This window comes from Crassostrea angulata, chromosome 2, assembly GCF_025612915.1.
Source record: "Crassostrea angulata isolate pt1a10 chromosome 2, ASM2561291v2, whole genome shotgun sequence".
Classification (NCBI taxonomy): Eukaryota; Metazoa; Mollusca; class Bivalvia; order Ostreida; family Ostreidae; genus Magallana; species Magallana angulata.
Window position 1 is genome coordinate 8,514,085 of NC_069112.1, and position 15,612 is coordinate 8,529,696.

Consider the following 15,612-nt stretch of genomic DNA (forward strand, 5'->3'; position numbering starts at 1 on the left):
GATAACTTGATATCAATGACAGAATTATATACAAAGCAATTTATCGTGTATCAGTCGATACCAATTTCAGGAGTAATGTACTCTCCTGTTTATGATTCATGGAGAGGTGAACGCTAGTCTATATAGTACAGAGTTCAATGTAAATAAAATGTATAGATTATGTAAAACGCTTCAAAAAGGCAAACATAACAACTAAATTTCACACTAAAAAAAGAGGGACAAATTTAATCGCTGTGATAGGCCAGCGTGCAAAATATAAAAGAGGCAAGCCGAAACTTTCTGCAGTTGATCTACTAATTTTTTGAAGAAACAAATCTTTATTTCAAGGCTGAAAACTGGTTTAGTGAAATCATGTCAGGAACTTCATTTCTAACGACAGAGTTTCAGATTACTCAGGTAAACGATGTATATTTTTGTAAAAAAAAAAACCTCAATTTGTTGTATGTAAATAAAAGAAGAAAGCGTAACACTCTACTGTATTTGACAAAAAAAATAAGTAGTTTAAAAGTAGTAGTATAAAAAATCACTTCCAGTAAATTGTGGCTTTCACATATTATTTATAAAAATGTTAATCGAAATTGCATGTTATCTGATTCAAAAATGATGTTACACACTGGTTAAACTTTAGATTGGTTAAAAAATCAACCTTGAAAAAGATTTTGAACTTATGCATTGTGTAAATATGACCATGTGTGTATATTCAATTAGAATGTTGATCTCCTTTTCATATGGATATTGATTATAATGCATAATTTATATGCATGACTAGACAAAACATACTCAATAAAACAATCTAGATGTCTTTGTAAGAATATACGCAGTTCACGTAAAAAAAAAAATAGTAGTTTTTTTAATGTCAACCACCTCGATTCAAGTTGGTTATATTGATAATTTTTACTTCGTTCAGTAAAGTCATTTTTATACTTTTGCTGCTTACTTTGTGTGAATTATTTCTTGATCACTCGAAACGAAAGCTTTACTGAAAACACTAACATCACGGACATGTGCAGACTGACATTAGCCATCCAAGTAGACTGAGATGAGCCTTGCTCTTCTTCACCGATTATAGTTTGGAAAAAATGACAATCTTTACTTCGGTTATTCCTCTACTTTCCTTTATAATACTACATTTAGAGGGCTTGACTCTTTCCTACCAATAAATGTAACTGCATTCATTTTAATAATATTAACAAAAAGTTTTTGTGATATTTTTTCATTACCCCAAAAGACACGTCTGAGTAGTATAAAAAGTTATCGTTTAGTGTCTTAAATTAAAATGAATACCCCCGAAAATATGCATAAGGTTCATTTCTTATTAGTAAACATGTAAAACCTTTTGTTTATTTGGAATCGGAGGCTTTTGTTCCTGAAGAGTATTTAGCCTATTGCAAACTGGGCGTATTTTTTTGTAAAATAAGGATATAAACAATATTGTTTAATAAATCTTTTCGGGAATATCATGAATGAGATTATCAGAAGATCTAATGATTTCAAGAAAAAAATACTTTTCGCATTTTATTTACAATAAAGTGTCCTTTTTTTAATAACAAGGATAGTGTTTCCTTGATCATTACGCAAGGTAGCAATTATCACATCATCAATAGGTTTTACATATACATCTATTTGTGTAAGGATTTGATTGGAGTTGAAAGTACATGGAATGAAATCAAGAAAGCGGTGAAGTCTACGCCGACCATGGTCTTTTCTGTAATTTGAGACTCTGAAAACTTTGTCTCAAAGCCTTGGCAAACAACTGTGTTCCAGACGGCTTTGATCGAAGCAGCAAGGAGCGGAGGAGGTATTTCATTCAATGATTTCTAAAATACAACACTTTATTATCTGCATGTGGTGAACAAACGTATACATATTAAAGCTGAGCTTGTATATGACTATAACAATGGTAAAAATCCCTTGTCACAGAATTTAATAAAGTATATAATATTGCTTTAATCTTTGATAGGGATAGCATTAATATTTTAATCGATTTAGTTGAGTTTTCATTTTATCTTCTTCTTTTACAAAATACTTTGAAACGTTTAAAGTCATGTATGACTCTTCTTAAATAGCTAGTATTTTCTGAAATATGTTACCTCATTTATTTCTTAGGTAGCAGGGGACAGTTTTTTTAAACTTGAAATTATGTGTTCTGGATACCCCCATTTAGCACTATGTTGCGGGAATAATATAATATGCACCTGGATCAAAATGACTTGTAGCTACCTGTTTGACCTAAGGAAGGACAGTAAGGTTAAAAATTTACCCCAAATGACACCCATATCTTATTCTGGTCAAATTAAATGTCTAATTGTGACCCGATGTAACGTCAAAATTTTACCCATTTTGGCCCACCCTACTGTGTTCCCTGCAGAGAGATGACCCTGCAACCTGTAGTCTAACATTTCCCCTACAGTCCCAACAGTCTCCTTCCTCCCAGTCTGAACCGCCCCACCTCCCATCCATGTCATTTTCACACTATTTCACTTACCGTCTGCCCTACTTTCTTCTTGTATGAAAGGTGAGTACACCTATAATTGTCACCAATAATCAATTCACTAATTTTCATTGAACATACAGGCCTTCAAATACAGTAACACTCATTATTACTAAGATATTGACGGGTAGTTTATGCGAAACTGTCCCTGGCTACCTTAGTGATTAAGCTGAATGTGCTCACGTAAGCGTCGCATAGGTTAGGATAAGTCTTCAAACCTTCATAAGATACAAATGTAGGCTTGAGTAATGCTTTAAATATCACCTTGTTTAAGAAATATTAAATTATTGATCATCCTGTAAAATAAAAACTTATGCTAAACAAATTCAATTATTATAAGTATTAGCAAATTTTGATATATACCCCGGTATTACTCCATTAAAACACATTTTTTTATTATTTGGATCAATTGGTCAGTAATGCTTTTGTTTGTTTGCTTTTTTTTTAAAATTAGCTTAGAGAAAGAGAGAGAGAGAGATAATTTGAATTTGTTTTTCGTTTTATGGATTTTTGAGATGGTTGACGGTTTGCTATTGTCATTTTTTTTCACCCAGATTCTTGATTATGTCATAGTTTCTTGGATCTTGTACCGTGGATTAGAGAATGGTGTCTCAAAGATCATCAGTGATGCTTACAGGCGTTACGTGAATTTAAAGTGCTCTTCAAAAAGCGGCAGCCCTTCACTCGATGACGTTGAACGGCACATCAAGCTTATAAGTTTTGCAGGAAGACGGGTAACTTTTTGTTATTTAATTATAAGTTTATTTACATGTATTAGAGTCACCAACCCAACACATTTAAATCTAAATTAAATCAAGTTATATGGATTTGACCTTGAACATGACTACCTACTAATTACTAGTATAGTCACCTCCTAAGTCTCTGAATTAAGAAGAAGTCGCGTTTCAGTCAGTATTAAATATGTGGTTTAGTTTGAATTTGAAGTGTTTCATTCTAAAGACATTCGATAAAAAGCCAGATTGCAGTCATCTTCAAAAAGTTCAGAGAAACAATATTTGTCACGACAGCCGTCGTGACTGTTCAGTCAAACAAGATTCAATTGCTACTTATAATTTCTGATATAATATAAAAACGAAACAAATATACATAATATAAACACATCTAAACAGTAAACTCTTATGTTCTCTATTGTCCCACGTTTCATCACGGGCATGTAGAAGCCATCCGGTGAGGACGAGATGGGTAGAAATGGCATGGCGTGAGACAGTGACAGACAGGTATTACCATGGCGATGGACTGCCAAAAACTGGATACAGACCTTATTGAATTAAACAATAAACATATTTTGAGTTACCTGATTAATAAACCATACATAAATATAAGCTAAGTCGCACGGACTTAAATATAACATTATGGTAACATCAGCACGCCATACAACAGCACAAAACCACAGCGAATACGAACACTGTATAACGTTAAGATTATCACTTTACTTAACCAAAAAAAAACGTCTAAGCCATAGGCAAATTAATCTGTACAAAATATAAGTATATCATGCATCTATATTCGAGTATAAAGCACACACTCGACAAGTGACCACACAGGAACACGCGCGAGCAAGCACTTAAGTTTAAAAGTTCTACCTCGTAAAACCAGTATATCAAAAAGTTAAAGAAAATACTTAGTATAAATTACACAGTAATGTAAAAAGACTGAATCGTAGTTTAATTACAAAAGTATAGAATAGTTTAACTTACCTCTAATAGGAGAAAGTGTTACTCAAAACCTTAGCTGCTAATACCTGTCAGGAAGAAGTCGTGGCCACTGTCTGCCAGGTCTGCAATGCGGCAGTTTAAATAAGGTAATCAAACAATAGAAAAAAACTGACCAATAAATTCTGTAGCTGACACAGTGTCCAGAGAGGTATCCTACGGGTTTAAAAAAAACTAGTTACACGGGAAAGATTAAGAAGCTCCCAGTATACTAATACGTACAAATATAATACCGGTAGGAAGTGATTTGTGACATCATTATACCTACATTTCTATTTTTAGAAGAAAAAGAAGTTGTTACTACAATATTCCCATTTAACATTTTATATAAAAGTATCAATTTGGTATAGGCAGATTAAAGAAAATTAATCTAAATAGTTTAACGATTCTGTGAATACATTGATATTTGAATATAACAAGTCGTTAAGTTAATAATTAACGTTTAGAAAAAAAAGTCTTTTACAAACAAAGTCATAGTAAACATTTCAATTTGTTTCGTATTATATCTTGATAAGCATAGCATTTCTTAAATCGAATCATTATTTACATTTTGAAATTGGGGTTAAATATTATGGATCTAAATTCAAAAAGGTTAAGTTAACAATAAAGATATGTTCCAGATTCAAACAGCCGCCAGTAAAACAATGCAAAACGAAACAAAAGCAGGAAAGACGGACATGTTTCTTTTGGACTTTGAAGAATTCATTTCGAGACAAAAATCAGTTTTCAGCAAGACAATTGATATACTTAATATTTTGATAAACCAATGATAATATCAGCATCATTAACTTTGTGGGTATCAATCGTTTTATATGTATTATTTTTAGAGTACATATGAAGTCATTGCAATGATTTAAACTAACACTTTTTATCGCGGGAAGATTAAAGCAACTTAGAGTTTAATGACCGTTGATATTATGATCGATTTTTAGACTGTTGGTTTTTTTTTCTTCTGGAAAGCAACTTTTCTGAATATTAATATCAAGTGAATGTGATAGACAGGATATTATTTTTCTATTTCGAATTCGAGTCGATCTTAGAAGCTGCCGTGCCATGGTATCACATGGCAGTTAAATAGACCTCTTTTTACAAAACATCAAAAAGTTTAAACACTACCTCATAGTTCATTTGTATGTATGATAGAATAATTCGATCGGCATGTAGTTCATGTTGATTTTTATTTATTGCTAGAATTCTATTGTTAATCTCATGCAATAAATATCGTCCCCCACAAAGTCTTTCATTTCACTGAAAATACTACGCATTATTCATTTACATTAACCAAGCGCAGGATTCTAGCAGCACTTTTCAAGTATTTAAGGCCATTGCTTTTGATATTTGTCAAATTCATCTTTCAAAATATTCTCGGTAGTGTTACACTTTTGCATTTGTCTTCACACTGACAGGCCGGTCAAAACATATAAATGTTTATCTGCTTATGTAAAAGCACTCGCTGATAAAACACATTATTCATCTCTGTATAATCCTGACTATATCCTAACTGACACTCATTAATTTTTGGCATCTGTATTAAATAAGATAATAAAAATAAATCATTTTGACACTGTTTACACTGTATTTCGATGATTCGTCTCTTGACATTGATCTTTTCTATTAAATATGCTTTTGACCTAATCAATAATAATTGTACCTAATACAGGAATATTAAATATATGTTCAGTAAGAAGAGTTTCTAGTGACATTCTATATTAATTAAAGATAAAGTATGAACTGGCATGTTTCTTAATAAAATATGACATCATGCTGAATGCAAGAATGTTTACTCAATTGATTGCTTAGAGTTGCCTTTTCATTCCTGTGATCGTTTTATGTACATGTGCATTTCTTTTTAATACTCTATATAATATTCAAATGAAATTTATTTTAAGTACAATTTTGTTACATTTACTATGATTTTCTTCTTTTTACAATTCGTTTTATATCAAAACCAACACAGACATGCCTGTACCTATTGCTGTCATAGTTTGTGAAGGAAACATAGAAATAATTGTTCACATATCAGATGCACTCGACAGAAGGTTCCAGTAATTATTATAAAAGGATCGGGAAAGGCTGCCGACTTAGTATCTGACTACTTAGACAAGTATGAATCACTGTTCGTTTTTAAAATAGAAATATAAACCACACATATGTGTATTGTTGTCTTAATCATAATTGATTGGCACTATTTTCACTTTTTTAGCAATATAATCTTTGTGCATTAGGTTTTGAGAGTGTTCAAATTATGACAAATTAGTAAATTTCTGGTTCTGTATAATTCATTTGAGAAAAATCAATAATGTTTGGTTCCTTCATTTTAGTCCATTTGCACTTCAAACGAATGTTGGAACATTATTAGGTATTGGGTTTGATAAAAACATAAATGATTTAGTGGCAAAATATCTTCAAAGAATAGGCCAGAATAGGCATATCGTGAGTATCTTATTTTAGTGTTTTACTATATAGATACATATATCATTCTATGAGAAGCAAATACTTATTCAAAAAACCGATTTACATGAACAAGCTATTTCCACTTGCTGAAAAATGTATAACTTTTGGTTAAAACATTTTTTTACTTGTATGTTGGGATATTTGATCTGGATAAAGACGACCCTCTAATATTTTCCAGCATTGTTGGAGAGACAGTAGTCAGATCCTGGTATATGGAAGATATCAGTCAAGAAATCACAAATGGTAAATTGAGTTCAATGAAACTAACAAATAATCACACTTTTGAATACTCATTTCTTTTAACAATTTGTATGTAGTTTACTCTGTTGAAAGTTCCCTGGACCCAAAAATATAGCGTCAACAATTTTTAGCGATGCTTAAAATTAATAATAAATCTCAGTTTATGTCAATGATTATCAACACACAGTAAAATCATTCTACAAGGTACTACTTTTTTCAGTTCTGGATAAGTAATAAATAAAGTGGAAGAGACGTAAAACACATTATACAATAAACCAAGTGATTAGCATCTACTAATTGTAAATCGTGGTTTTTCTTTAATAAAAAACCGGAACAAATCACGAATATCGATAGGTTAATTTAAATTGCCCTCTGTTGTAGAAGCTGCCATTAAACGCTGATCCAGGGCGTTCCACACTCTATTCCTGTTTGTTTTAATAACATAACATCAGTATTACCAAATCATGCTTGTTCGTTGAAGTCTAAAAGTGGATATTAGTGTAAGATCATTCTCCGGGTATTTGTGAATATTGATGCCAACTATCGTAGACATTTTCTGCCGCCGTTTTTTCGAAATTTTTATTCCGATTTCAAAAATGTATGCAAACTTTCTGATTTAGGAATCATAACATACTCATTCGGTTAGCAAGCTTCTTGATATTGAAAAAAAAAACGTTTACTCGAGGTCATTTTTAACCTTGAATAATAGCAGATTTACGGCTGTGATTTATCAAATAGAGACTTTAATTGATGCATACATGCACTTATTCTTTAGATTTATCTGTGACCTAAATACTATCAATTTTTTTTCGGTCAATTACAGAAAGATACAAGATACCAAAAAACATAAGCAAGCGTTCTATTCAGAGCACATGTCTACATGGGAAAATTTAAACCACTTAATTGATAAAAATATTTTTTTTAACTTTTCTTTTCCTTTACTTCTAGCAATTGATCAGTATATATCAGCAATTTTCAGCATTGACTGAACAATATTAATAAAATTAAAATTGAAGTAAACATGGCACTATAGTAACATTTCCACTGCCTTTGCCAGTGATACTAGTAACACTTCGTATCGATGTTAAACTATAAATTGAGGCCCCTGCGGGGTTTGCTTATTTATACATAAATATTTTATCGAACAATGACATAAACTTATAAAAAAAGAAGTAATAAGGGATCATTCTTTGAATATTGTGAGTTGATAATTTTGGTCGGGGCGTGATCAGACCTATCATAAAGCCCTTCGGGCTTTAGTTGATTTGATCACGCACCGACCAAAATTTTCACATCATAATACTCAAAGAATGATTCACTATTCCTCAAATCAGTGCTTTATTAAGGCCGGTAGTTTTTAAATTAGACAAATAAAGGTTTTGCCGATCAAAACTAGATCTAACAGTTTTAAGCGAGTACCAAAAAATCGAGTGCAAAGACAAAATATATATACATTGCAGTAATGTTGAAATTGTTTTCAATGGTGAACTTGTATGACAATAATACACCGTGAACCGTTTCAAAAATCCATAAAACGATATACAAATTCAAAGCAGAGCAACACGGACCTCACTTTAAATTAAGGTAGCATCAGGTGCCTAGGAGAAGTAAGCACCCTCTGCTGACCGGTCACAACCACCGTGCGCCCAATATCATATTGGTAAAAATGTCATTATCGGAAAAAATGTCGTATTTGGGAAACATATCATGATTGGGCAAACGTAGAAGAATTCGTGGACAATTCGATATCCAATCAACAGGACATCTGGAAAACCTCAGAGACGGGATCAGGTGCCTAGGAGGAGTGGGTATCTTCTGCTGACCGGTCACACCCGCCGTGTACTCTTTGACGAAATCGGGAAAAAAGTCGGAAAAGTCCGTAGACAATTAGGTGATTAAATATGGTGTAACAATTAATGTGAAAAACGTCAGTCAGCATGCGACCAAGTGACAAGCTCGTTGTATCAACCATAGAACTTACGGAAAGATGACTTCAAGCGAGGCGCTGTCGATTGTCCTGTTCTATCAACTCTGGATAAAAACTTCAGTATTTTGGATAAACAAAAACAAATAATAACAAACATCTTAAATTACCCCCTTTTATTGATTTCAATTGTACGAAAATGACTGGTTTGTTTAAATAAGGTTTTCCGTTTCAACAGAAGACCTTATTGTTATTGCTTTGTTTCTTTTCCTCTATTATTACAATTATTAAGGTCTTCCGTTTGAACGGAAGGCCTTGTGGTTATTGCTTTGTTTTTTTGTTATTTCCTCTAGTATTTTTTTTCTGTCACGTTTTCTCAAAAATGCTTCAGCTGATTTTCATTAAACTTACAGAATTTTCTTTAGACAAAATGTGTAAGAAAATTGTTGATATTTTAATCGTCAGTTCCGGACCCCAGATATTAAAGATTTGTTTTTTTTTTTTGTTAGTGGCTTATTTTTCTAAAAGAAATTCTGAAAGATTAATCTTTCAAGTTTTTAGGGATGGCAGAGAGTCTCCACCCGCAATGCCTCTTGCATATCCGAACGTCCGCCAACACTTCCGGTTGTCACCGGAAGGAAATTAAAAAAACCTTAATTTTTCAATTTTTTAGACTTGAAATTTTGTTATGCTTTTATTTGAAAGGGATGCTCTCAAAACTTTAACATATGAAATTTGTTTTAAAATCGATCCATGCATTTTCGAAATGTTGGGCTCCAAAGTCCTGAAGCGAGAGTCTGCCTAGCGCTGTCTTTATAGTGGTGGAATTGTGCCCAGGCGACCCGGCTTCAGTCCTCGAGTGCCGAATATTTGTTCGTCCTTAATGGCGTTAGGATTAATGATTTTATATCTGAAATAATAGATTTTACTGATTTCCAATTTAACTTTACAAAAAAATCACAATAAAAGCGATAAAGTATAATTTGAGTATAAATAATATACGTGTATTGGAATTTCTATAGAGGGTTAAATGGAATTTGATGACGTGTTTAGAAATTATATAAAAAGCCAAATATCGCTATAGTCTACTTTATGGTACACGCAAACGGAAGATCTTTCGTTCCTCGCAACGTCTACTTACATTTACAATTACCAACAAGTGATGGAGACAATCAGTTGGGACAGACTATAACAAATATACAAACTATCTTACGTATATTATTCTCAGTTATCGATTGCTGATCAGTAAAATTTAGTTTCTCTTTAATAAAATTTCAGATAATATTCAATCCAATCAAGAGAATAAAAACTCACTTGCTTTCAAATTTCTGTTGCGAACCACTATCAATCCGACAAAGGAGACAGTTTACCAACTTCTGGAAGAATTCAAACAGCTGTCGATGCCTTGCGCATTGAACGAAAAACATCTAGGTCCTACATCACTGCCCTTATATTTTTATGTCGGACTTCAGCTTTTGGAGGAAATGGGGTTAATACAAGAGTGTGGACCGGTAAGAAAACACACATCAAAAACTATGTGCGCTTTAAAATTTAAGATTGTGTTGCTGTGAGAAATCGTTTAACTGATTTATAAATCCCAATTGATAATCGGCTACATTGTTCACCGAATTTGGACAAAATGTTTTATGTTTGGATATTAACAGTAATATAACGTGTTTGCATTGTACGAAAACTAACTTTGTCCCTAGATCGAACAGGCAACAATAGAGATAAGTATAAACAATTTATGTAATTTAGTTTTTTTTGTTTTTTTTGTTTTTTGGTTCAAAACGAACATTGATAATCGAGAATTCAATTAATTTGTTATCTTTCGAATTTATTTGAATATTTTATTACGTCACCCTGTCTGTGTTTAGATTTGAAAAATGCGTTTAGTGTACATTCAATGGTGGATCCCTTCTTCAATTTGTTTCAATGTTCTAAACATGTTCTAACATATGATTGTCATTTTAGGTTTTTCTTTTCGAGGCATTAAAGGCAAATCGGAGCGATTATGTTAGGGTATTGCTTGATCAAGGTGTGGCCCTTGACGTCAAATACTTGCCAGAGTTGTATGACCAGGTGATTCTTTTTCTTTGTAAAAATTTTGTTTATATCTATAAACTATTCGTTTTAGTTCCTTAATCTTTAGAAAATCTTGTGTATAATTGTAGTTACAAGCAAATCCCACTTGTGTCCTAATCATACAAACCTAATTAGTCTTTGGAGCAAATTCCGAAATCGAATTTTTATGGTAGTATACTTTGATATGATCCTGAATGTGCAAATTCAAAAAAAAAAAAGAAGCGCATACGAGCAAATTTAAAATTTGTTCCCAGTTTCAGATGACTTAATGATTAAGTACTAGGGAAAAGAATTGTCTTTGATTTTAATATTTCTACTTTGTAATTATATACATTCGAGCTTAACAAGGCTTCTTTGTTGCCTCTAGGTTGTCATTTGCCAAGATTGTGTCTTTAAAGAGGATTGTCCCCATCTTAACTCGGTCTTGAAGGTTTGTATTTATTCTTTTTCACTCATTTTACTAAAACATGTATAAACAAAAAAAGTGTTTAAATTCTTATTGTTATTCAATTTTTTATTATGTAGCAAATTAAAAAAGAACACCGATCTTTTGAAAACACAGTGAATGGAGAGAGCACCGATGAATCAATGAGTAAAATCTTATCATTTTCGGCTGCAAACTTAGCTAAAATGCTGTGTCGCACACTTCTGGACTACAATGGTATTTTTTTATTTCTTTTTATATCAACTTTTGGTTTGGTTTTTTTTCGTGTTTATCATTCAAACTGGAATTGTATAGGACTAAAATATTACAATAAATTTGCGAGTCTAACAAATATGAAAATGCGTACAATTTATTTATATAATTGAGTTTTAGCAATGTAAGCGCTAGCGCTATTGATAACATGTGTTTGGGTTCTAGCTGAAGAATTAAAAACAGACGGACCATCACTTGATGACAGTTTTTCAGATATATTACTTTGGGCAATACTTGCCAATAGAAAAGAACTAGCAAACATTTATTGGCTGAACGGAAAGAACCAACTAAGTGAGTCAAACAATTATGCACTTACAAACGCAAATATAATAGGATACTAGTATAATATAAATTCTCCTTGACAAGAACTAAAAACTAATGAAAACATGTCGAGCAATATTATTCATTTTTTAAACACTTTGTCCAAAAATAATAATAATAATAGAAACCAAACAATGTTATGTAAAAGTTTGCAGAGATAAGAAACTTAAGTATTTTGGAAAAACGATTTGTTAGGAGCTAACTTTAAGTTACTATGTATTTTGCTGTGCCATACCTAAATACATTTTAGCTTAAGCACTGAAATTTATTTTAAAGTTTTAACTGTGTAGTGCCTCATCATTTTTAACGTCTTTTACAGTGACTGGGTTAGTCTGTTCGGCTGTTCTTAAAAAATTATCCAAGGATGCCAAACACAAAGAACAAATCTTAGCAAACGATTTGAAGGAGCACTCAAAGTAATGTAATATTAGAGAATTGTCTATAATATAATTCATTTCGTTATATTCTATGCTAAAAAAGCTTATTACCGTTAGTAAAACATTTTTATAGTACGATTTTGACATTTCAAGTCTATACAACAACTATTACTTGGAATAATCAAGAACGGATGTCATTATAGATATCGTATATAAATTAGTTTAAATAATCAAATGTCATTCTTCAAAGTTTATTTGGGTACAAATACTCTTTTTTACAAATTCAATCATATGGATAATGATTTAAACTTTTTGAAGCATTCTTGATTCCATTCTGCAAAACGAGATTATGCAAACGAAGCAGGTGCTGAAAACTATAGCTGATGATAGTGAGGTGTAACAATGTACTTGACAATGTAAAGTATACCTAGTTAGATAACATCATTTATTTCATTCAGATTGTTTGAACAGCGCTGTGTCCATATGATGGATGAAATGAGCAAAGAAAACATAAACCAAACAATTGAATTAATGGACACTGAATCATTTGTTATGGGAATTTTCTCCAGTCCCTTACATTTTGCCTACGAACATCATTTGTATGACGTTCTAGCTCACATGTGTTCTCAGAAAAATGTCAGCAGGCGATGGCACAACAATTTGCCTCCTAATTGTGGACCTTTTCTGAAGGCAAATATCAAATAATTCCTTAAAAGGAAACAAGATATCGTGCAACATCAATGATCAAAATATTTGTTTCATCATTTTTGAATTTTTCCAAAAGATTTGCAAGACAGAATACCCCTGTCTAGTTTTTTGTTTGTTTGTTTGTTTGTTTTTTTGTTTTTTGTAAACATGTTTTTCGTGGTATTGAATTTCATAACTTATTTAATTAATAACTTCAAACCAAGAATGTGTATTTAACACGAAACTTAGAAATTTCAGATAGTAGCTCAGACGCTAAAAGTCTGTTACGGTGCTATATTGTGTCTCTACAATTATATATTAAATTATAATTTGATATCTCTATATTTTGTAAAGCATCGACAAAATACTGTTTTAAAAAGGAACTTTTTGAGGAAGAACATTTTATTTCGCGAACGCATACACTGTTTAACAACTGCAATGTCCAGGATACAACTGTATGATATGAATATAAAAATTTCCTATAATTATAAAAAGGATTATCGCTCAACATTTGAACTTTCCATCTTTTCATTAGAAGTATTGTTTTACTGCTTTTCACATAAATGTTTGTAAAAAAAAAAAACTCAAGCTGATCTTATCATGACTTAACATGATGCTTGTGAGCGATATGGCTCATGCGTCTTATTCATTCTGACAGAGGTCTTCATTAAAATGTGTAAATGTTCCAGATCTTATCTATGTTATCGCAAAGCAAAATATATAAAACATACTATCTTAATAGAGAGGTTTAGCAAACCAACGTGTACGCGTACGTGTACGTGTAGAACGGAAAATATGTGCATTACGTCATCAGTTTGTGTAATGACGAATTTCTACACGTATGTACCCGAATGAACATACGTGTAAATTGCAAAGTACCCGTAAGGTCGAACTTGTAGCTTCTGTTTCCCTGTTGTCTATTAATTTTAATAAATATGTGAACTTTTCTTAAGCCTGAATATTCAGTGCGAATACTGATATCTACCAACATAAATTTTCATTAGCGTTTAATATGTTATTGGAGTTTTATTTCACCCATCTCTTCCTCCAAAACATGCAGTGGCTCCAATATCTTATTAATTTGCGATAAATAAATATGTGTATATATAATAAATGATGCTTAATAAAATCAACACATGCAGAATTCCTACTTTTCGTTTATAACCAACATTCTCAGCTTAGTAGGAGAGGATATCCATAATTACATTAAAACATTTACACGTACAAGTACACGTTACAACTGCTAAACAAGAAAAGTAATTGAGCTGGTACGCGTAGTTCTAACTTGTAACCCACACGTACAAGTACACGTACACGTTGGTCTGCTAAACCTCTCTAATGTTAGGAATTTGTTACAGAATGAACAAAATAATAATTACATTTTTTTTTTCAGTCTGCCATTCAGGAGCCAGTTGCATTTCTTACTGCTCCGCTTACTAAATATATAGCTAATACCGTAAGTTAATAATTACTAAAATTAGAAATTCAAAACAGTTTTGTGTTAATGATATGATTCAACAAGACTGTATTTAGCCTAACATAATATGTAAGCAATGCAATAAATATTAAGCTAAATGCTTAATACAAATGTGATAAATACAATTTGAATAGTCTAACTCCCCATTTAAGGTGGCTATATACACCACTTTTTGATGACGCAGTACGCAAAAAAGTAATCTGGAAGCATGCAATTCCGGTACTGGCTGATTTAAACCTAGGCGAATTGTATGGGGACCGCTCTTTTGAACAATTTGTTAAATGATTAGATTTAATTTGATAATTGGAATATTCATTACTTACCAGTAGTGTGGTATGTGACACCTTCACGTTGTGTGGTATTATTTATCGAAATACATAATAAAATCAAGTATACTTTTTTAAATAGTTTTTTTCTTATCATCAATATGTTACACCGTAACTCAGTGGGTTAGTGGGTATACTACAAAATTGTAGGTCATGAGTTCGATTCCCATTGAGAACAATACATTTTTTAACTTTCCAAAATTTTCTTAAACGTATTTTTTGGTTGAATACCGTGAAAGAAAATTCTAAACCGGTGAAAATATTTCAATTATAATATACTTTAATGCACATTAATATGGACACCTGAAGGAGATGGGAGGGTTGGTTTGAATTTCTCTCAGGTAGGGATACATAAATCCTATTAGCCTAGTCAATTTTCCCCTTTATTTGTTTGACTTAGTTTTGCATTGAAGCAAATATATTCACTTATAAAGGCATATAATGAAATATGTATGTATCTATCTTTCCAACATTATAATTAGGCTATTTTCTTCAACTCAAAAATGAAAAGTCCCCAAAGTGTTTGGACCTTGGGACTTAGAAACGATAACCCTTACCTCAGGAACTTTCATACCAAATAAAATATTTTTTGTGTTTATTTGCAATGATTTTCATTCAACTTTTTTGTCACATTTATTAAAATTCATTTTCTTATAACATCACGCAACTTTTTCAGATGATTTGTTAACAGAGTAAGAAAATATGAAAAATTTTGTTTTGGGGAAATACTAAAAAAATTGCAATAATAACATTTTTGAATGATTAGAAGTGTTAAATGTTTTTATGTGTCCGAAGAAAAT

The 15,612-nt window shown here is 31.7% G+C and overlaps 1 protein-coding gene across 1 annotated transcript in view; it reads left to right on the top strand.

Moving 5' to 3' along the window:
* Positions 1 to 289: 289 nt before the first annotated feature.
* The window catches only part of LOC128173862 (transient receptor potential cation channel subfamily M member 2-like), a 409,575-nt gene continuing 394,252 nt past the window's right edge, over positions 290 to 15,612 (top strand). The window contains exons 1-13 of the mRNA XM_052839546.1: positions 290 to 396; positions 1,633 to 1,798; positions 3,065 to 3,225; positions 4,845 to 6,328; positions 6,546 to 6,921; positions 10,121 to 10,353; positions 10,817 to 10,924; positions 11,295 to 11,357; positions 11,453 to 11,588; positions 11,790 to 11,915; positions 12,265 to 12,361; positions 12,781 to 13,012; positions 14,403 to 14,465. Of these exons, the coding sequence (XP_052695506.1) occupies positions 6,891 to 6,921; positions 10,121 to 10,353; positions 10,817 to 10,924; positions 11,295 to 11,357; positions 11,453 to 11,588; positions 11,790 to 11,915; positions 12,265 to 12,361; positions 12,781 to 13,012; positions 14,403 to 14,465 (1,089 nt within the window). The 5' untranslated portion in view covers positions 290 to 396; positions 1,633 to 1,798; positions 3,065 to 3,225; positions 4,845 to 6,328; positions 6,546 to 6,890. The remainder of the gene's footprint in view (positions 397 to 1,632; positions 1,799 to 3,064; positions 3,226 to 4,844; positions 6,329 to 6,545; positions 6,922 to 10,120; positions 10,354 to 10,816; positions 10,925 to 11,294; positions 11,358 to 11,452; positions 11,589 to 11,789; positions 11,916 to 12,264; positions 12,362 to 12,780; positions 13,013 to 14,402; positions 14,466 to 15,612) is intronic.